The following is a 23,747-nucleotide window of genomic DNA, read 5'->3' as shown; positions in this document are numbered from 1 at the left end:
AATAAGTGAAAAACTCAAATGTCAAGTAGTTTTCAAAGTGGCCATGCTAGGTTTTTTCATTTTCATTCATAAAGGGTCATACCTAATACCTAAGGAGTGTATATAAATCAGTCTCAATGAGGTTTTATCTAGATATTTGTTACAATTCATATAGTAAAAACCACATCTTTAAGGTACATAGTATGTGTTTACTTACTAAAAGCAACACGCTGACAAATTACATAAACTGAAATATCACAAAAATGCTATTTCTTCATTTTTTCCTACACTTATGAGGCACCATAACAGTGTTTCTGTCTAATATGCAAACACATACTGTAGATACTGGTGCAGATATCTTTGATACAGTAACTATAACACAAGTATTTGCTTACAGAATCAAAAACTTGACCTAGACCTCTGTCAAGGGTGTACAACTAAGTAAATCACTTCATTCATGATTTTTGTTCCAAAGAGAAATTCATTCTACTAGTAAATCTCATGCTTTCATGTTTTCCTAAAATTATCTTCGTTGCTATTCTGCATTAGTTACTTTATAAAGATGTGAAAAGTCTGACATGAACCATAGTGCTTTTGAATGCAACAGCTGAGTTAGTACAGAGAGATAGCTCTCAATCATTTCAAATTAAGTGGAATATTTCTCATGATAATATCCTAATTTACCTCTTTCGTACCTCTCAAAAGATAATACACCAAGCAGTATATTTGCATTGAGAAGCTGTGTACATTGCCAAATAAGAGCAGTTATTCAGTGCCACACTTAGAAAAGACTATGTGGTTTTTATTTCCATAGTGCTGAGTTTTTGCCTTGCTGACAAAACACATCACATTTTATTCTTAACCGCTTCTGCTCCATGTTTGATTACTGCAACCTAAGAAAGGTTGTAGTAACCCTGACAAAACAAAGCATGCATAAGAATGTTTCCATCAGGCCATTGTTTTTCAGTTTAATCTTCCCAGAATATAACAACTTGTACAGTGTGACTAAATTCTTTGACGAATATCAGATTAGTTTTTATCATAGCTAAGGAGACCTAAGAGAAATGCTGCTGTTCATTTTTTTCTCTTTGCAGATTGTCGCAAATTTGTGATAGATAATTGTGACAACTGGGATATCAGGGAGCAAAGCAGCGCTCATAAACCAAAGTGGGAGGAAAAAACCCTCTAGATCTATACGTGACACATAAGGCAGATCAAATCACCAACACAAAATACTCTTTTGTGCACACATACACACAAATACATAAAGTCATTCTGCAAGCAAACACCTACTGCAAAGTTGTAAACAACATAATATTGTGATTCAGCTAAATAATACTTGCCCTCCCTCTCATTAACATTCTCCCAATCACAGGCTTTCTAAAAAGAAGGAAATAGGATCTTAAAAAAAAAATCTATCTCATTAGTGTAAGTGCTGACAACAATACTGTTCAAATTATTGGCAGAAATATGACTAGCTAGTTATTTTGCTTTTTCTTGGAAAAGCCACTTATTTACCTGTAAAATATGACTTCCCAAATGTGATTCAAATACTTCAATGGCAAGGGCACTGGGACTTCTCCTGCGCTGGGCACCTATAACTGAATAAAAAACAGTTATGTTGCAAGGTCTGCACGTTCATTTTTAAGGCACCCCTGATCATACCATTTCACATTAACTATTCAAATATGTTTCACATTTTATGCACCAGTGTTAATTTCAAATTTGCCTTGCTTATAGTAAATAAAATTGGTATGTAATTTTCAGTGATTCAAATTTGAAGGAAAAAAGACTCTTTTTTTCAAAAAATTATATTTCAATGTCCAAGAAGTCTGGAAATGAATCATTTATTCAAATATATCCCAAGTCCCTGTAGAAGGTTATTTTGTACATGGTGATGACAGCATGCAGTATTTACTGAAAAATACTATTGAAAAAGGTGTTACACATAATGTAAATGTTTTTGAAATGTGGGGATAAGAACTACATATTACTCAGGAATTAGGAAGATATGAGAGATTTATCTGAACATGTTATTTATCTTATTTGAAGATGAAATGAACAACATTAAAAAGTCAACATTTGTAAACACATCTGAGATATCAAAGTTAGTGCTAAGCTTAGGGAAGTATTGTAGCATCCCAGATATCCATGTTAGTTGCTGGAATAGGTACTTGAAACTTCAGCTTCTACATTTAAATGATATAGTTTAAAAGTACAAAGTAATAGGCAGTTATGTTTCAAAGGCAGCAGTGACTACAAAAAAGGCGGAGAAATCATAATACTGATATTTTGTTAAACTCTCTATGCCAGGAGCACAAAGCCAGCAATCAACTCTGAGTATAACCAAGAACAGGCAGCTACTGCAAACTGAGGTTTCTTCGTAGGTCTAGGCTGTCTTTGGCACATGACCAGAGAAAGCTAGAGCACTGAGAAGAGGGTGAAGGGCTGCAGGAACTTTCCCTTCCTTTCCTGTCTTAGTGCCAAAGCCAGGCATGACCATAGCAGAGAGAAGAGGTGAAGTTCATTCTGCACCCTTTTAAAGTGTATACAAAAGCATTTACATCCAAAGAGCCTGATGGTCTAATGCCTCTGGAACCATCACAGCACTAGTGCATCTTTACATATTGCTCTCTTTACAACACACGATAAGAAAAAAGAAATACCAAGGATCCACTAAAACAAGCAAAATGGATGACTGCCATTACTGAACAGGCTAATTTAACATGAATGAAAACAAAATATAGAGCAACAATTTCTTAGTCTTCTATGATACTGGCTGCCAAACATGATATCAGTAAGAAAAGATAAATGCCAAGTAATGATAGTCATATTGACCTAAAAATGTAATATCATTCCTTATTGATGCTTCATATAATTTCCCTGCAGGAAATTCTAAGTTATTTATACTGGGGAAACAGGTGGCTTCATTGCTGATAGATTCAGACAATAGCTCGTAATTACAAATGGTGACTGCTGTAGAGCCAGTATTTTCTAAGTCCTCTTTTCTCTGATGGTATTCAAGGACACAGATGCTAACAACTTAAGAGAAAAGTCTTCTTCAAGACTTCAGCGTTACAGTGCAACTAAAGTTGGTAACAGACCAACTGCTGTACTTGCTTTTTTTTTTAACTTCAGTTAGTATAGTGACTGACCAGACATGTCAGTATAATATTATTCTTCTACAGATTTTAGATAGTCAGTCTTATATTTTTCTATATCAGCTTTCCGATTCTAAATAATTTTGTTTCTCTTTGCACTGTCTCATCTTTTTTATAGCTGTAGTGATGCCTACTATAAACAGCAACACTTATTTCATGAAAAAAATAAAAGCGCATTAAATTTTCTAGCAACTTTGACTCCTTTAACTTTCTTCTTTGGAGAAAGACTTAAAGATGATCCTACTTTTTTCCTTACTCTGCCTCCAGATAAGTTATCAAATGCTTGCTTCAACTGGAGCTGCGCCTATGTTTCTGAGAGAAACTTTAGCTTTAGCTGTGGGACTAAACAAAATATATAGCACTTTAAAGATTATCAGTATTCCCATTATGATTGCTATCAGTTAGCACTGTGCTTTGTATGGACATTTCATTTATAATCTACCAGAAATGAAAAGGAAATTCAGTTTTGACCTGCTAGGCATGGCTTCATAGCAGTCTCCATAAGAGCACTGCAGAAAGCAAAAGACCCCAGAAAACCACAAAACCTCCCTGAAATCCTTTAGGTCCTTTCATTCTTCCATCTCGACTGGGTTATATTTTCCCCACATTATCTGAACACATCACTATTTGGAATTTACCTTACAATTAATGTTCTGTTTCCTGCCCATGTCCTTCCTTTACAATCCCCTAGTATAAAGTATATCTATTGCATATTGAATCTAGTTCTATGATGTTAATTGTTAACAGTAGGTTTTTTGCATGTGAGTATCATAACTTGAATAAAGTGCATGAAGACAGTGCAACACTTTTTATTTACAGGTAGGTCATCAGTTCTTCATACTTGGGACACTCAAAGTTCTACAGCTCAAATGAAAACACTTCAAGGTCAGTGAGTTAACTAGAAAACATGAGGGCCAGAGCTTAGCTTTAAAATTTGTCAATTAAATCCTCTATCAATGCCTGCATCCTAGTGGCTGGTATACACGTAGACAAATAACTTGTAGTACTTTCATGCCATTCAGTTCATTGACATTTTTATAGCAGTAAAACTCTTGGATTTATGTGTCTTGCACTTACTCAGGTGATGTGGGGCTGTAATGACAGTTCCTAATTTTACAACCAGCATAAATATGTTACACAGAAAACCATTATCCTTCTGGTAGCCTTAATGTGACTCCTATTTGGTAACTGAATAGATGTTAAACATGCACTTTCTGTATTTCATCCATTTCCCTAACTATCATTCTTCACATTTTGAGGAATGAGACAAGAATATTGAGATAAATATAGAATAAGGGAAACAAACTTATTTGATCTTTTGACTTTATTGCCCCATTATTTTACTTAAGCTTTCAAGATTTCTTGATACCTATCTGCATCAGAAGAAATACACTATTTTGGGTACACAAACGCATATCACATTGATACCTTTCAAAACCATGGCAATCTCACAGTCCAATCACAGCACAAAGCCTCTTATTTGTACTGAACGGATTGCTGGCATGACAATAGATGAAAGGAAGACATAGACTAAAACGGTTGGATTAAAAAGCAGGCCACGTTGTTATTTTATTCTAAAATTTCAAAAAATAAACTATAAATACTGAACTGGTTTCCATCACACAAGCCACAGCCAGTCATCTCTAAATCTCTTATCCTGTGGATGGAACCATCAGCAGCCATAGCTCAGCTGCTCACAGAAATCTTGGAAAGCAAGGGATTTAGGATTTATACCACAACATCTATAAATCAAAGTAGCTCAACAACCTTCACAGACCTAAGGATGTGGATGCACGTCTTTTTTAAAAATGTGGATTCCATTTTAAATGCAGACTCTTTACAGAAACAAAATACTGCATGCAGGAAATAAATTTCTTCTTTTGAGTAACAGGAAATAGGGGAAATTAGGATGTGGAGAAGGGTGAAGCATGTGTACCAAACTGCAACAGGAGTCACAAAGGAAACGAGTTCCAAATGCAGGTTGAATTCTTCTTCCAAGCTTCTATTGTTTTAGTGGTGTGAACAAACATCTCTAAATAGGATTTTTCACATGTGGTCATATTTTGTACTGTCTACATTTAATTGATAAAGTTTAAGGTTTGAATGCACAATTGTTGAGGTTAATCAAAAAGTTGACTGAACCAATATTTGTATTAAATATTGACTGTTAATAGTGACAAGATAATAGAAAGACTGTTTTCACACATGCACTTTGTAGTGCTGGAGCAGAGGAATCTGTCTACTAAAATCTTTTACTTTTCATGGCATTGGACCATGACTTTCACTATCCAGACTGACAAGTCTATTCCTGGCATAGGATTATTCCGTAACAAGCTATTAACAAGGAAGAAATTCTAACTGTTGACTAATTCCTCTTTAAATTTCCTCCCTCAATGACTAATCTGGCTATGCATGAGGTGAAGGAAGAACCAGATCCCTTTCAGTGTGTCTTGGGGGCAGTCTAAGCATGCTTAATGCAGTCTGAAGAGCATTCACAGTTGTGCTAGGAAGAGTGGGAAAGGATGGAAAAGAAAAATGTAGACTACCAGCAAAGATTTCCATGCATCCTGAAGAGAGAGGATTTCCTCTTAAACTCACTTCTAAGCTATTGGAGCACAGGATGACCAAAGACTGATGTTCACTGTGACTAGTTCTAGTAGTGAAGACAGAGTTCTAATTAAGCAGAAGCAGTATTCCTTGATCACTAGGAGTGAAAGCGCACATCACCAGCACAATAATTGGCTCCCCCTAAAATACTTTTGTGAGCCTTTGCATGCCACCTTTCAACATAAATTAGTTTTGTGGAAAGTTTGGTAAAATTCAGACCAAGAGTTTTTAAATTCTGTTGCTTTGATAATAGTTTTTAAACTAGTTTTAAAAACTATCTTGAACTTCTTAATTCCCCTGAACTATTATTTAGTTATAAAGGGTCAAATAGCCTCAAGATCCTTATTTTTTATTTAATGTTTGTTGACTTTTCTGAGCAGCACTTTTCTGTATGTTTGGAAGCAGAGGTCCAAGGTGTACGGCCATCCCACTACATTCTTTTAGGTGATCTGCTGCCTGAAGAATTAAAAAAAAAACAGAGCCCACATTTTTGATCTTGAAGAGCTCGAATTATGACTGCCAATAAAGTCAGACTTTAATTAGGAAAGCCTGAACAGATCTACATAAATATGAACGTTTATAAACACTCCACCAAAAAGAACATTATCCGTTTTATTCACAAAATATGTAACCATATCAGGCTGATTGCATAGAAGCTTCACATAGGGTTGGCTAATATTTCTCCCTGTAGATATCAACAAAATACATGATGATCATTTCAGATGAGAGCATAAGAAGTTGAGTTGTCTGAATTGTCTCAGATGACTGTATGTGTAAAGCAGATCACAGCATGAGTGTGGCTATAATCTTTTAAGTATTCTTTTCCAGAGTTTAACATTTTTCATTTCAAAGTAGAAAAAAAGGTCTATAGAAATTACAATACAATTTCTAATACATTTGCCTTGGTCTAAAGTAGATTCTACATGAAAATGCATCTTTTGTTATTTCTAGGAACAACCCCAAATGCTCATGAAAGAACAATGCAGGTGAATATGACAATGAGAGTGGTTTTATAGGAAGAGGTGAGATGTCATCTTAAAATCTTGGGGCTTTCCTATGAGACATAAAAAGCAATTTTGAAATGTTTAAAAGCTGGGATTTAGAAAAGACAGGGACACTAACTGAAGGGCTAAACTGAACAACAGAAGATGCAATGTCAGGGAAGGGCAAAGCGTAACCAACATTAGGCTCTGAAAGAAAGGCCAGTATTTACGTATGCTAAGATCCACAGCTTTTTTTTTTTTTTAATTAATTCTATTACTTCATATTCAGTATCTTGTGATGGATATGTTTTTTTTCATTGATTGTTCTTTGCTATCCCATTTATGAATGATTCTAAGTTTTGAAAGAAATCTCCAGCAAGAGTGAACTCCTCTGCCTAACCCATACGTTGAGGACAGAAGGCATAGATGGTATGTATTCAGATCCTGATCTAAAGGGAGATGAATAACAGGCAACCAGCATGAAGTAAGCAGAGATGTTGCCCTCTGATTTGGAAAGGGTATCCAAAGAAATTAAATGATGTCACCAGTCTACCTCACCTTAAGCCATCATATGATCCAAAATTTAGGTCTCTCATCCACCTTCACAGATGGGAAGAAGAAATAAATCTTAGATGGAGTTGCAACATATGTGGAAAGGTATTTTATCTTGGTTTAGTAAAGCTATGGGAATCATTAATGCTGTGCCATTACCAACTAAGTATCACAGCAATAAAGTATCAGAACAAATTTGTCACAAAGGACTACATGTAAGATGCATAATGCAATATATGATAATCAACTTACAAAGCTAACAATGGCATTTCAAATCTATTTTTTGGGTACACGAATGACTATTATTCTGGATGTCCATCTTCCGGTCACTGGTACAGAGCATGTATTCATGACTGGGGAATCCATCATTGAGAAAGTAAATCAAAACTTTCCGTGGAATAACTAAGTAGTTATCAAGAATGTACTGGTTAATTAAAGAAAATGTTATGTAACACAATTACAGATGTGTTTTATTATTTCCAGTAGTTCATCTATGATGCTTTATCAAAAGCTCCAGGAATTAAAAGAATTTTTAGTAAAATTTGCTTTTTGAGTTCAAGTTGCTTAATACTTTTAAACTTTTTTTAATAGCTTTTTTGGTTTCAATAATTTAAAACTGATCAAATTAAAATGTTGTCAAAAAAGCAGAAAGTACTATATCATTTGTTAATTGGACTGGAATCAATGGATTTGAAGACACGTAATGTGTCCTCCCATTAAAAAAGATCCAAAGTGAATGGAAAAAAGAAACTAGATAAGCGTCTGTCTTAGTGTAAGTTTTCATCTATTTTATGAGCCTGTTCCTTTTCCTTTCCCAATTATTTTCATCTGGTTTATAGGTCTGCAGCTTCCCACAGGATTTGTTCTTTGGGGGATGGGGGTAGGGTGAGTGGGAGGAGGAGACAAGATTTCTTAGGTCCTAAATGTCTCTTTTTTTCTTTTCTGAACTTCTTAAAATTAAACCCCTAAAGAATGAAAGTTAAACACACCTTAAAAATAAGCATATTAGAGATTTTTATGTTCTCTACTTGATAACTCAACTAGCACTGTTTCTTAATTGGCACTTACTTGTACATTTTAAGAGTTTATTTCAGAGATTTTTCTTTTCACTGTGAAGGATGAAGTCTTTGCTGTGCAAGAATTTCCAGTCATCTAAGCAAAGAGAGTTCTCCATCTGTGGCTGGGGGCGGGAGCACTGGCCTTTCTCCCACACTGTAGTAGTTACTATAGGAACTATTGTGCCTCCTTCAAAAGGGCTACAGACAGGGTGATTAAAATTCTTCATGGGAGAACCCCCACTCTTCTCCTTGACAATGAAATTCTTCAGGGAGAGGGCTAAGCCTCCAGTTCAAGAATGGCAGCACCTGAGGGAGTGATGTGGCAGAGAGAATCACCACTGCTTCAAATTGAAGCACAGGGAAAAAAATACAAGGGCCTGCACTCCTGCATTGATTTTCTTCCCCTCCCATGAAATACAGGAACATTGGCCAAAACTCCTGAGAAACAGGAGAAGGAATAACTTCATGCAGCCTCCACCATGTGGAGGACAATGCAGAAAGTAAAGAACAAATAATTTCCATTAAAATCAATAGCAGGAGAAGCACAAGAGCTACACCACCCATAAAACAATTAAGGGTAAATATTAACATTCACTCTGACGACTAGCTTCTGTGTAAGACAGCAAAATGCACTTTGACATGTGAGGGAGGAACCATTGTCTCTGATACAACTGAATTAGAGCTACCTCCCAGATCAAACTCACTTTGTACTGGTTGTTTTACAAATATTTACAACATTGCCTTTTGCTCCCAAAAATCTAGGAGAAGGAAGAATTTACACAGAATGTAAGAATAACAATTGTGATCCTAATAAAGACTGTTCACTTATATTGCACTCTCAGAAACAGATATAATAAGACAACGATAACTCCACCTATTCTTCAGCCATACGTCAATATTATTAGACAGCAGCAGTCTTAAAGAAGAGAGAAAAATGGCTTTACGTTTCAGTCCAGATCGGATGAGTCACAAATAAGGGGCAAGGTGAAAAGAAGCACAAACATGTTTTGAAAACTGTCAAAAAATTATATAGGGACAGCTGAGAAAGTGATGGTGGAGATGGCTGCAATTAAAACATGCTTTAGATATTACCATAGCTTTAATGAAATTGGGTTCAATAATTAAAATGAGATAGGGGCTTCCCAGGAAATCAAATTGCTGTAAAGAGATGGGGAAAAAAGTCTGTAGAAGTATGGAAGAGAAAGAGGCAAAGTAGAGACAGATGTGTGAGGCAAGGGAGGGAGATGCGCAAAGGTGGGGTGAATTGAGGGCTTAAAAACCTAGGAATTTAGCAGTGTTTTAGATAAATGTCCACTGTGCAAGATTGGCTCTACCAGCAGAAAAATGCATAAACATTATGATAGCATGAAGAAATTCCTTAAAATTCAGTTCCCCCTCAAATGAGTGATAAGTATGGATGACTTATTCAGATGTAACAATAAGGCACTTATTGGAGTAAATGATCTATTGTCTTATTTTTAAACTAGTATTAAAATTCCTCTGGGAAGAAAACTGCTGTCACCCCTTTCCAGCTTCAGTGCTACAGAAATGGTTAGTGTCACTGATTCTGTTCTCAGGAGGAGGACAGGGTATTAACATCAAGTCAGAACAGTGTTATATAGTGTCAGACTATACTTGCTGGTAAAACTAAGAGGCCTACATCTGTTGTCTTGCTTTTTTTTTTCCAGTCTGATCCCAAAGGTTCATGTTATGACATTTGTAACATCTGCTACAAATGCGGAGGTAAGTCAGGCACAACCTTATTACTTCCAATCTAACGCTCCATCCATCCACAGGGCTTTCATATGCCACTAGTATGTCAAGGGGACCAAAAGCTGTTCGATCTACATGAAGCAAGGTATAATATATTTCTGAAAGTCAAGAAGGAAAAATCTTGCTTTGTTATGTCTCCCCTTTTTTTTGTTGTCTTAAATCTTGGCAGTGTTATTTCAGAATCTTCTGTGAACAAAACAGGCAAGCTGCTCCTCTTTAGAGCCAATACAATTGCCTTTTTATGCCTTAGACAGTGGTGTGTTGAAAATGTGCAAGCTGTGATTCACATCCTCCCTGTTATTACTAACACTGAAACGTATCCAGCTTCCCCTAACTAGACCCTCCTATACAGAGGTCTGCTTTCTTGCATAGCCCTCTTTTCCTTCCTTACTTCTCCCTCTACTTTGGTGGGCTCAATGCCTCATTTTATGGACAAACTTAACTTTAAGTGTTCAGTGGAAAAATACAACTCCTGATAGACAAAAAATATTTGTTTCATCTGTTGTAACAAAAAAGTAAATGAATAAGGAACACAAATAATAAGATGCTTTACAACTAGTATTCTTTCCAATAGCTTCTCATTACTATTGGTGGAGTTAACAGATGTGAACTTTTATTGATATATCCACAGTACTTGAAGACTTAAATACTTAATCGTTAATGACCTAAGATGCTGTATGGTACAAGGGCTATCCTATCATGGCCAAGTGTGATGCTCAGGCTAGGCATTTCACAACTGTCTGCACAGGAAGACAACCATTTGCTATGTGGCTACAACCGCCCACTGAATTTCCTTCAGAAACACATATAACCTCTTCTGACATTAAGTGGAATGTAATTTTAGAAACTAACAGCTTTAGATGTTACTGAACTAGGTAATGTGTTCAACACTCAGTATCAGACACCAAAAAAAAGACACATTTCCCATTTGATACAGTCATTTAAATTCATAACAAGGGCTACAGAACACTGCATGGTAGCAAAGGAGAAAGAAAACCCTGCACGTGATGACATAAGCAGTTGTAGGTTTTGGTCACCTGCACTACCAGCATACTCACTTTTTTCTGTCATACTATCACAGGCTAAATAAAAGGAAGCCCTCCAGCTAAGAACAACACTGGAAAAGAACAGACCTCCTCCCTTATGTTAAATGAATGCTAAAAATTTAAAAATACGTCAAACGTTGCTATTGGCAAATGTAGGAGTCGCATTCACCACTGGAATACGAAATACAGCTATGATATAACCAATCACTGACTAATGCATTGTTATCCTACCAAAGTAGGCAACATACTGAAATGAATCCAAGTGCACAACTATTTAGAATTGCTTCTAGTTCTAAGGTGAATTTAGGGCTTTATTGCTTTTACAGACTTGGTTTTATGACGGGCAGATTTGTTTGTGTGCTACACGCCTTTCTTCCTTTTTGTGATGCAGTCAGAAAAAGATATAATGGAGATTCATAAACAAAGTGAGACTGGGTACAAGTCTGCAATCAATCCACGTTTTCAGGGAAGAAACCTGTATCAGTTGCCAGAACTTAACCATGTAATTAACTGAGGATTCTGGTAAGAACCAACTGTGCCACTAGTCAATTATTTTTGCATGTCTTCCAGCTGCTGCTTCTCTCTGTTCTTAAGGGAGACTGTAAGAAAATGTGACCATTGAGAATTTGGTGATTTCAAAAAATAACTGAAGAAATTTAAGGAGATTACCAAGACCAGCTGTGGTAGAACTGTAACAAATGCTTAAAATCTATTGCAATGGACTCTTAATTTCTCACTAGGAAAAAAAAATAAAATTGCCATTTCACCAAGAAGTTTTATAGGAGCTAAAATAGTATTTCAGAATTGCTGAGGACTGAAAAATGACCACGCAGAAGCTACACTGGAAATCCCCAAGTCCTAATGAAGCAGTCTTCAAGGGAAGTGGTCATACACATCAGAATACTGGTTAAGTCATTACAACTGGGAGATGGAACTGCTTGTTTTTAAAAGCACTGCTGCTTATAAAAAAAAAAAAACAAAACAAAAAACAGGGTTGATCCAAAGCCCCTGTCGTAAAGGAAAAGACTTTCTAGCACTTTGGATTGGGTTCTTAATATAAAAAAAGGAACTGTGCTACCATTTGTAAGAATCTGTTTCAGCAGTTTTTAAGGAAACAGAATCTCTTGGCAATCCCAATGACTAGGTAAGAAGAATAGTTAAATCTTTACTGGAAAGAGTGATACGGTCTTTAAATCTTTGCTAAGATTAAAAGAATTCATACAGTTCATGACGAATAAGCTTGAAAATAAATTAGAAATAAGAAGTTAACATATTTTCTGTTATTATTATTGTCTCCAGCCCATGACTGGTGTTTCCCATTTTATACGCAGTAGGATCTTTTTAAATAGTCAGGTGAGAAAAACCCAGTTTCCTTCACCTTTGGAGAGCACCTACCAGGGAGCTATGGAAAAGTTTGATCAGAAGACAGCCAGAATAGGCATGGAAGTGAGAGTTTAGTAATGAGAAAACAGAAAGCAAATTCTCTACAGCCAAAGAGATCGTTGGGTATAGGCACAATATTCACTTCAGCAGAGTTGCATTCATTAGCATCAGGAATTCATTTAGCTCAAGATTCTTTCTGCAGTGAGGGAAAACATTCCTTTTCTTTGATTATGTCTTACCTAAGATTTACACTCGCTACCTGAAAAAGTCAAGCCTATCCCACCGTAAGACAAGAAACATTCAATGGGTTATTCTAGCCAGATATTTTGGTCTTTTTTAGCAAATGAGCTTAAAGGCATCAGAATTCATTCCCCACACAGTACTTGAATCAGGCATGGACACAGATGGTTACCTCAACTTTGGGGGCAAAGTTTCGTTTTGCAAGATAACACTCTAAGTCTTTAAATTAGCTCTTTCTCACTTTCTATGAGCACTGATAAATATATCTCTTTTTTTTCTTTTTTTTTTTAAGAGCTTTACAATTATACTGATAATGTATTGCATTTAGATAGTTTCTCAACAATTATATTTTATCATACGCCCACCAAACCTAAGGTAATACATGTATGCGTTTGATATAAGGAGATATAATTTGCTTGATATAACAGCTTAGGAGTCTGTGAGCTGAGATGTTACTGAAATAATGTCCTCGAAATTCTGTTCATATATTTTGTACTCCAACATCGCCTTTTAATTCTTAATCATATTATTTCTCATGCTGCCTCAGTCAAGCTGAAGAACTAGATTTTTACAACTACATAATTTGTAACCAAAGCTTATTAATTTAAATGGAAAAAACTTCTTTTTCCAGAGTATAATACAATAAATTACTTAAACTAAAATATAGAGTTGAGCGAAGACTGGTCAAACTCAAGACAGAACACACTATTTTTTTCTCTCCTGTCACCCACAACCTTTACACATCCTGCAGAAACACTTATGAGTCATGTCTGACGCTTTTTATCTATTTTTCTTATTTCTTTTAGTAACTTCCTGGAAGACAGTTTGTATTCTGATATTTTTCATTATGAATCTGTTAGCATTTTGGATTATTTTAAATTGTCTGCTGTACATCAAATAACATATTATTTTGTTAATACACCTGAAAATCTGAGAAATTTACTTGTAAAAAATACATTTCCACTCAACAATGTTGTAGGAGGACAAGTCAGAAATGCAGGAAGTTTTTTTCTGTGAATACTGACAAACAAGTCTTTCAATGCAAAGGCTTTGCCTTACAAATGCAGTATTATGGCAAGGTATATTTTACTTCTCTCCACAAATAAGATGGAGAATGCGTTAGAAAAATTAACTATTGAGCAAAACTGCTCCAACTTTTCCAAAAGTGTTCTTTTGGAAGAAAATAATTCTGTTTCAAACGTCTCTGAGAATAATTCTCACATAATAGTGACTCCTTCTTCTACACGAGATGAGGAATCTGAGGAATGAAGAGGCACCTACATGGCTGGAAAAGAAAGACATTGCTGTAACAGCTCATGGACAGATGTCTTCTGAAGAGAAAGGCTTATTTTGGTGAGTGATGACTTCAGAAAAAAAATTGTGACTTCTTTATAGATAAAAGGAAAAGTGGATGGCAGAAAGAATAGACTGAAAATCAAAGCACTTGTAATAAAGGAAAAAATATTTTGAAAAATGTAAACTGAAGGGAAGAATTAGGGATAATCTAAACAGAATTTTAAAGCTGTGCCTTGTTTAAAACCCTCCCAAAAGCTGCATGCAGCAAAAAAGTGGTCACCACTGCAGTGTTAGCTTAAGGTGCAGTTCCCATGTTGGCTTGCACCTCACCCTGGTTCTGAAACAGAAACCTCCAGCTCCACTGAGGTGATGTTTGAAGTTCACTAGTTAGTTGACGCTTCAGATGGCCGCTTGAGTATTGCTGACACTGGAGCTAAGAAGGCAACAGGGACTCAACTGCACTCTGAGCTGCATATACAACACCCCTGTATTGCTAATCCATTTGTTCTGTGGCACAAAATACCTTGAGCTGGGCCAAGGGTGTCTTTACAGTCACAACGTAGGCAAATACGGACAACCTGTAAACGGGTTAATGTGGCCACTGATAAAGGTCTAGTTGTGCTAAAAAAGGCTATGAACTTTCCCAAGAAGCAAGATAAGATAACTTTTTCATCTCTGTGTTACCAGGGCTGGGTTGCTTCCAGCCCCTCAGCTAGTTTATACTGCTGTGTAAACATATTCTGTCTAAAAAAGAATTGTTAATTGATTCTTAATTAATGTATTTGTTAAAAGTTAATGAAGAAAAACCCATTGTACAAAAAATCCTGGAAAGGACTGAGCACACCCTTTTTCCATCTCATATTTTCCTCTTTTACACTACCTCAACTCATCTTTTCTTTCCACGCTGTTCTTCTTTTTTCCCTTAATTTTCCTGTTTCACACTAGCTAATTTGAATTGGCACTTTCAACCACACATAAGTTCCTTAGGAGAAAGAAGTTCATTATGATCAGAGGACCTAAAGCTGTGTTGTGGGAGGTGAAATGGATCACTTTCTCAGGCATATGAAGCTCCAGAAGGCAATGTAGCTGGGAATGGAAATACTGAACCAGATTTTTATTAAGTTGAACTGGCTGAACAATTTAAATTTACTCACTAAACATGTACACACACACCCCCACCCACAAACCCTTGGATGCTATTCCAAAAAGCCTTGTCCTAGAGGGAATTTAAAAAAAACAACATAGCTTTCATTAAAATCACACTGCAGAAAAGCTACTATTCACTCCACCAAAGTTTCAAGGGCTCATTGTCAAAGGGGAGGTAGACACTTGCCTCATTTTGTTATTGATAGCGGAGTTCCAAAGGGTTGCGACCTACCCTTGTTTTCAGGTTAATCACCTAAAAATAATAATTTCTCTGCAGTGGGGAAAGTGATATATTTATGCTCTTCCTCAAACAGTGCTGGCTAGAAAGAAAAGTGAAGTTATACTATTCCATGCCTCATCAGAGAGCTGCAAATCAAATGTCACAATACAATTCACAATGTCAGCTTTTAAATTATATTTCCTTAGAATCCATATCACAAATATAGGGAATGTGTAGCAATTAATGAAGACACAATTTCTCACACCAATTTTTGACTTTGGTTACTGTATTGTATGATACTATATTGACAATAATTACTGTTTGGGCTCAACATAAGAGTGTATTTCTGTCCTTTGGTAAACACCTGACAAAATTCCCAGGGAAGTAAAAAATAATTTAATTTTATTAGTCAGAAAACAGCACCAGGTGTTTTTATGATGCCTACAGGAGCAAAAAGTCCAACCATCACCATCTCCTTATGGCAATAGGGCAACATGTCATCTTATGAGCTCCAGCTCTCTTCAAAGTGTGATACTGAATCCACAAACCAGGCATAACACTAGCTTGTGGACAAAATTCATACACTGACTTTTTCACAGATTCATAGAATGGTTTGGGTTGGAAGGGATCATCGAAGATCATTTAGTTATTTAGTTCAAATGTCCTTCCCATGGGCAGGACCATCCTTCACTAGATCAGGTTGCTCAAAGACCTGTCCCACTTGACTTTGAATATTTCCAATGATGGGACATCCACAACTTCTCCGGGCAACCTGTTGTTTCACCACCCTTATTGTAAAAAGTGTCTTCTTTATGCCCAATCTAAATCTACCCTCTTTCAGTTTAAAACTGTTGCCCTTTGTCCTGTTATGGATTTAAGCACGCTGGCCACCATAACAGGGTCTGACCTTGGATCATGCAAAATAAAGTCAAAGTAAAGGTTTCCAATTCCTCTTTTATTAATTCTCAGGTTCTAGCTCAAGCTGGGTGCTAAACAAGACTATTCAGAGAGAATACAGTTAATCAAACTTATTCTATCACAGTCCTGTCACTACAGCCCCTGATAAAAAAATCTTCCTCCGTCTTTCTTATAAGCCCCCTTTACATATTGAAAGGCCGCAATAAGGTCTCCCCAGAGCCTTCTCTTCTCTAGCCTGAACACCCTCAAACGTCTTAGCCTTTCTTCGCAGGAGAGGTGTTCCAGCCCTCTGATCATTTTTGTGGCCCTCCTCTGGACCCACTCTAACAGGTCCATGTCTGTCTTGTACTGGGGATCCAAAGCTGGATGCATTACTCCAGGTGGGGTCCCACGAGCCTCAGAGTAGAGGAGGAAAATCACCTCTGTTGATCTGCTGGCCATGCTCCTTTTTAGGCAGCCCAGGATATAATTGGCTTTCTGGGCTGCAACCACACATTGCTGGCTCGTACCCAATTTTTCATCCATCACTATGCCCCAAATCCTTCTCCGCAGGGCTGGTCTCAGTCAATCCATCCCTGAGTCTGTACAGATATTGGAGATATATTCCCTGACCCAGGTGCAGGACCTTGCATTTGTCCTTGTTGAACTTCATGAGATTCACATGGGCCCATTCATCTGTATTCATCCTTACTTCCTCCTCTGGAACCATGTGAATGATGGGAAGTGGCATCAGAGCACCACTTCAAGTAACACTGCAGAGGCAACATACTTAATTTGGACATTCTTGCCAGTAATATCAACAGGCAAGAGACCAAAAACTAGCACTTGCTGATCATACGATTTTGCATCTGATGACTGTCCAGCTTGAGGCTGCTTTCTTACTCCTAGCTCGTTTCACGCTAGCTTCTGTAAAACACTTCCAGTCCATATCGTATTGCATTCAACTTACTGAGAACTACTATGTCTGGCATCAAGACTTTCTGGCAGCTCCTGGTAATATTTAAACTGATTTATTAATTGTTTCTGAATTTTGTCCTTCAGTTTACTGAAATAAATAAAATTATTTAGGTTCATGAGTTTGACAACCTTGAGAGGATGTCTGGACCTGACTTAACACAATAAATTTTCTCTAGTCACTTACTTCCAAAAACTAAATAAATAATAAGTAACTATTTTCCAAAACTGTGAATGAAGGGAATCTTTAGCAATGCCCCCAGTATGTCATGCCTTGATCCAAATAAATACTTAGATGTTTCATTTTAAATTTAAGCACGTTGACAAACTTACCGCAATGTTTTAAATACTGATGCTAATAGGGCAAGGAGTATATTTTAAATAGTATGCAGGGTAGATGCCTATTCAAGTTCAAGTAAAATCTCTAAAACTCTCCTTTCTCCAAACTGTTCATTCAATAAAGAATGTTCCTATGAGAGAAATGGGATATGGGCTTTTATGACTTTTGAACTACTTTTAGTCCAAAACCCTTTTATAAAGGAGTTACTTGATAAAGGTGGGGTTTGATTATATGTTTTATATTGCAATACTGCACATAACTGTGTGTTCAATAACTTGTCATAATATAAATTTATCTAAACTAATAAATGATTAATAGGTCTAAAAATATCCTGTTATGGATGAAGTTTAGCAGAGAAAACAAATAGGAACAATTTTTATGCTTTTTAATTTTTCTCTACATAAAGAGATTTATTGCTCCATTCTTCATCAAAAAATAGTTTTCTTGGTTAAAAGAGAGCTGCCATTTCAGTTTAAAACTCAAAAGAAACACAAAACTCGATGGAGCTCCTTGGAATAACTTGCCAGAGCAATTCCAAGATCGAAACGTGCTAACCCAGATACTCCCAACCACATAATAGTGTAGATGTAAAGGTCTAGATAAACAGAGGAAGACCCTGGAAACATCCCCCAAAGCCTTCTGTCCACCCTATTCTGCAAGCATGATTGACTGTGTCATGTTTATTGTGAGCCCATCTGGACAACAGGTGCAGTACTTAATGGCCACAGTGTATTTGATTATTGACTAGTGAATATTTCTCCATGACACAATAGGCTGCAGACTGACCCTCAGTAACAAACAGACTTCCTACCCATTTCTACATTCAAAATCTCAAACCAAAAGAAAACAGTTTTAAGATTTTAACCTATGTGGAAGTTTGATACAGAGCTTCCACATACAACTCACATCCGTCGAAGACTTAGCTTGGCAGGCTTGTATAGAGTCTATTAAAGGGAAAAAAAAGGTGCATGAATTTCAAGCTTGGGGGCCTCTAATTACCTTGGTGCTTAAAGTTTAACTACAAAATGTAGATAAATTGCTGCACTAAAACCACAGAAGATCCTCCACCCGATTTGTGCCAACGTATCTAAAGCTCAGCGATGCTGATCCCAGGGAGACTTTTCCACTTAGTCCTCAGAGAATTCATTTTGGACCCGTTTCTAATGAGTATATAAAGGATTACTTGGATGTTTTGGTAAAGCTACCCAATAAATTAGTCAATCTGAAATTTTATTAGCCGCAAAGCATTACAGCGGTCATATAGCTGAAGAACACTGAGGGAATTGAAGGCGTATTAGTCATTTATTTAGGCAGATACCAGAGATCAGTACTCAGTACAGGCTGTTAGTTGTAACATTAAGCTAATTGGCTAATAGTTGCAGCAGTTCTTATAAGGTTTTTGTACAGAGAGGTGTGACCCCTTCTTGAACCAATTTATGTAAACCCAGAGGGAGTCCTAAATTTATTCCAGTTTCATGAATGCATGGTCTGGATTAAGAAACCAAAAGCAAAATAAGTACGCATAAAAACCACCGTGTCAACCAAACACCTAAAATTTACATGCTGTCGGCTTGAAAACTTTCTGTTTAACAAATTACTTGAGATAATAAATGTTTAAAATAAAGGTAATAATTTGGTATTAAAAATGTTCATATTTCAACCAGTGCATATTGTGAGGCTGTGGGTTTTTTTTCCTTTCAACCATACCTTTGGCTATTTATCTAGTTGCAAACTTTTATAGATGTGAAATATTTTAAGAAGTCCTTTGGAAATGGCCTGAGGTAATTTCAAACTTAACAGACCCTGTCCCACCAGAGCTCATTACAGTGAATTTTATAACAAAGTACCCTCTACTTAATTTTCAGAGCTTAGCCAAGCGTGCTACAAATGCAGCTGCATTAAGTGCAATTAATGGTATAATAAAAGCAGTGGAGGGCTGTTTAAGACTCAAGAACCAGCAGTAAACAGGGGCTCCATGTTCTCTAACAGTCAGTGATGTGTCAAAGTGCCAGAAGTGTGAGATTTCCTCTGCTGGGGAAGGAAAAAAATGAAGCAGCATGTCCTGTTGGGAATAAAAAAAATCTTCTGTCCTTCAACAAGCCCACAAAGATAGAGTGGAAGAGGATAAAAAAAAAGATTCCCTCCAGTTATGCCACTAGCATCCCCCTCTCTCTTTGAGCAGGAGTCCAAAATAATAAACTCATATTCCCACCAGTGAAGAAAAAGGCAAATTCAATTCCATAAAAAGTGAGACTAATAGTAAGTGACTCATATAATACACAGAATGATCTGGTTTCATAACAAACAAAGTTTACTGTCAAATGACAGAAAGGTAAAAGAAATATCATTTTTGTCACAGGAAATAGCAGCTTCTTATTTAAAATAACACAACGCACAACAAAACTGGGCTATTGGCTATAAAAACTCTACAACTGTTAAATACAGAATTATCTTGATAACCAAACCATCACTCCTGGAAATGAAACGAATTCGTGTATGAAACTAAAAAAGAAAAAATACGTTAAAGACTAAAGACAACCGACCTCTCCTGACTAGTATCTAATAGGAGACAACTCACTTCTTCTGAAGAAATTAATGACTAAATTCTTCTTTATGGGACTAATCTTTTTTTTTGTTTCTAACTTTGAACCTTATTTTCATGTATTTATCTCAACTATTTACTTTGGCAGAAAAGGACCTCTGTACTCATACCGATGAGCAGTTAATTCATACGAGTGGTCCTTCTGATTCACAGAAAGTAAATGGGTTACAACCTGGCTTTATGGTAAAATTTGAAAGCACAAAAGGGCTTGATTATCCATGGCCTACAGATATCAGTCATTTACTTTGCACACAATGAATTTTAAAAAAACTTTTCATGAGTGCTGGAGGTAGAAATGAAATCTGATTTTGTACTCTGCACAAGAATAACAGATTTCTAAATTGTGAAACAAAAACAATTTCCAATTTTCAGTGCATAAGTAGTGTCACATAGAAAAGCAACATGAAAAGATGCAGAATTTCAAGGCATCTTCTACCAATAACAGATAAACAAAGGAGACCAGCTTTTGTTTTATGCTTCCATTTTCTAGTAAAAATTGCACACTAAGTATATTTTTACTATCTTTAAAGTTGGCTTCAGGTGTTAAAGGACATGGATAATAAAAAAAAAGCTCATCAAAAACTCTGTTACTTGTGGACCACACTGCTAGTAATATCTAAGTTAACTCTGGCTGAAAAGCCCATACATGGACTTAGAAATAAGCAACAGTATGTACAAAGACAAATAAAAATTATTCTGACAGTAGATCTCATTACTGACTCAGAAATATGTAGAAAAAATTAAACACAAGCATTTTTCCTGCTCACAAAGCACATCAATACATCTATTTCTGATGTACCTGTTATCCAGTACTATCTTCTGAGTTATGGAAACATTTTCAAGATGTCATTGAGTGTTTTCTCTTGCCCTTTTCCTCTGATAGCTGAACATCACACATAGGGGCTGTGCCTCCACGAAGACTGTTTTGCTGCTGACTTCAGATCTATTTATTTACAGAATTCTGATGCATCTATCATTTTCACAGTAACATAATTCTGCAACCATCACTTCAATATCACGAGAAAGTAACGTTGTTTATATAGGCTTTAGTAGATTGCAGAGAAAAGATCATCATGTTATTTCAGTAGATTATTTAATTGTCATTCATGTCTCCTATTACTCTTTAAGACCACGCAGTAGATAATGTACCATTTTATATTGTATTAACATATTCTATGATGTAATTATGAAAAATGTTAACTACTGCTCAGTAAAACACTACAATTACTGCTGAAATAACCACAGTGGTGTGGACAGTGCTGCCATAATAATAATAAAGTCTAAGAAATGTAAGTGTCAGTGGTACACACTTCAGTAAAGACTAATTACTAAAACTGAGACAATGGCACTAGACACTGAAATGTATCTAAGAGAAGGAATTACTACCTCTCTCATGAAACTAAGAAATGATGGTTTAGCTTGACTAAAAATACATAAAAAGATCACAGCTTGCTGTTACCAGGCAAGTCACAACAACCAGCAAAAGTGATTCTCTGGCAAGTGATTTTGTGTTAGCAAACTACTGAAGAAAATCCAGAGAAAGAAATCTCTCAATAACCTCATTCCACTTTGGAGATGCCATGGTGCATTAGGGAAATCAAAACAAATTTCAAGGTGGAAGGTGTAGAATTTGAAGAGCATTACAGGTAGTGAAAAACTACAACCTTGAAAGCTACTAGGAAGGCCAAATAACCCAGTTTCCCTAAACTTTTGGGAAACCTGAACAGCTAAGTGTTACAGAACACTTGCAGCAAGAACAGTCTGACTAATTTACCAAGGAAAACTAAATACGTGTTTAGAAACATAAAATATGAAAGATGGAACATATCTATGAAACATATATATGAAACAATGAAGGAAACAATCTATGTATCTATGAAACAATGAAAGAAACATCTATGAAACAATGAAGGAAATGATGGAAAGAGCATACTAGAATTGGCTATGCTGACTCTGCATATTTTTTTTTTTTTGCCTTTTAAAGGGTAGCTAGCCATGAGAAACAGTTGATCTAACATCATTTTGTAAGAAGTAAAACAAAGTAACCCAGGATAAAAAGAAAATATTTTCAGACTGGCTAAATGAAAAGCTTCAAGGGGCTAAGATGCAAATTGAACATCTATTTGGATTTATGAGATTGGAATGTGGTCTCTCCTCCTCTTCTCTCATGCCTTTATCTCCTCCCCATTAGGATTGTTTTGCAAAGTTTGTGTATTCTGGCCGTGGCTGAGGAGGTTTCTGCCTGTTCAAAAAACAGCTGGATCCAAACCTGGCTGACATGCTGAATGATTTCTGTAAATTTCCACATAAACTCACAAAAAATAGAACAAAACAAAAAACCCACACAAACCTGGATGCCAAATTACTTAAAAAAACTTATTCAGGGAAGATATGGATTTGATGACTGTGTGGGATAGCTCACTAGTAGCAGAGATCTTACTTATCCAACTGCAACACAAAATAAATGTACAGATACTGGCACAGAAACAAAAATTTCAGGACTGAAACTAAAAATAAAAATCCAGGCAGAAGAATAAAAGGCAGAACAAATGAAAATATGTTCCAGGCTTAACATGGATAATATCATCTGAATATATTTAATACAATGATGATCACTACACTGAGCACTGGGAACCAGGTCAGGGCAAAGAATAAAAGAAAATTGTATTAATCACAATCTCCAAAGGCAGGCCATAAAAGCCATATCACACACACTGAAAAATAATTCATTAAACTATATCCCAGCTGGAAGCAGAGAAAAACAAACAGAATAAAAAGACACTAAGCAGCAGGGAGAAATAAACTTTATGGAACTGTCAAAGCATGAACAATAGGGGGAAAAAAAAGAAAGAAACAATAAACGTGTCTGGTTTATTGGTAAAATAGCCACGTTAGGACAGACACGAGAATTAAATTTAAAGCAAAACCCGAGATATTGAGATAAAGCCAAGCTTGAAGTATCAAAATTATCCTATTGCAGTTCAGGACATTCAGTACTTGCAAATTGTGGTTTGGCAGTACCTCACAATGAGAGCAACATCACTAAATGCTAATCATTCATGGAGCATCAGGCATATCTCTTCAGAGTTATGTACCGCAAGATGAACTGAAAGCGAAAATGTCCACATTTCAAGATTGATTGTTAAAGCAAAAGTATGCATAGCCCCTATATGGGAAAGAACGAACACTTTCTCAGCTAGCTTGTCTCCAGGTTTGATTTAGTGATGAAAAGTAGTACTTTGCATAAACATTTCCAAGAGCCCTTTTGTAACGTTACATACCTCTTTTTTTCCTTTTTGAGGAACAGATGGGAGAAGGGAATGCTATGGTAATGCATTCCATTGTATAATAGCATTAAAAATAAGGAGGAATACCACACAATGTATTCTGTTCAAAGAAATTAATACTAGCTGGTTTGAGTCTTTGCTAGCTAAGTTTTAAAAAAAAATGCCCCCCAGTTTCAGCTTCTTCAGTTTTTCTGTACCCTAA

General features: G+C 36.2%; 1 protein-coding gene across 7 annotated transcripts in view; it reads right to left on the bottom strand.

The window, feature by feature from the left end:
- The window catches only part of NPAS3 (neuronal PAS domain protein 3), a 627,172-nt gene that overhangs the window by 312,554 nt on the left and 290,871 nt on the right, over positions 1–23,747 (bottom strand). For all 7 annotated transcript variants that reach the window (XM_074585122.1, XM_074585125.1, XM_074585124.1 and 4 more), the window contains one exon: positions 1,498–1,580. In XM_074585122.1, the coding sequence (XP_074441223.1) occupies positions 1,498–1,580 (83 nt within the window). The remainder of the gene's footprint in view (positions 1–1,497; positions 1,581–23,747) is intronic.

This window comes from Larus michahellis, chromosome 4, assembly GCF_964199755.1.
Source record: "Larus michahellis chromosome 4, bLarMic1.1, whole genome shotgun sequence".
NCBI classification, from domain to species: Eukaryota; Metazoa; Chordata; class Aves; order Charadriiformes; family Laridae; genus Larus; species Larus michahellis.
The sequence above is the reverse complement of the archived record's forward strand: the minus strand, read 5'-3'. Positions and strand labels throughout refer to the sequence as shown.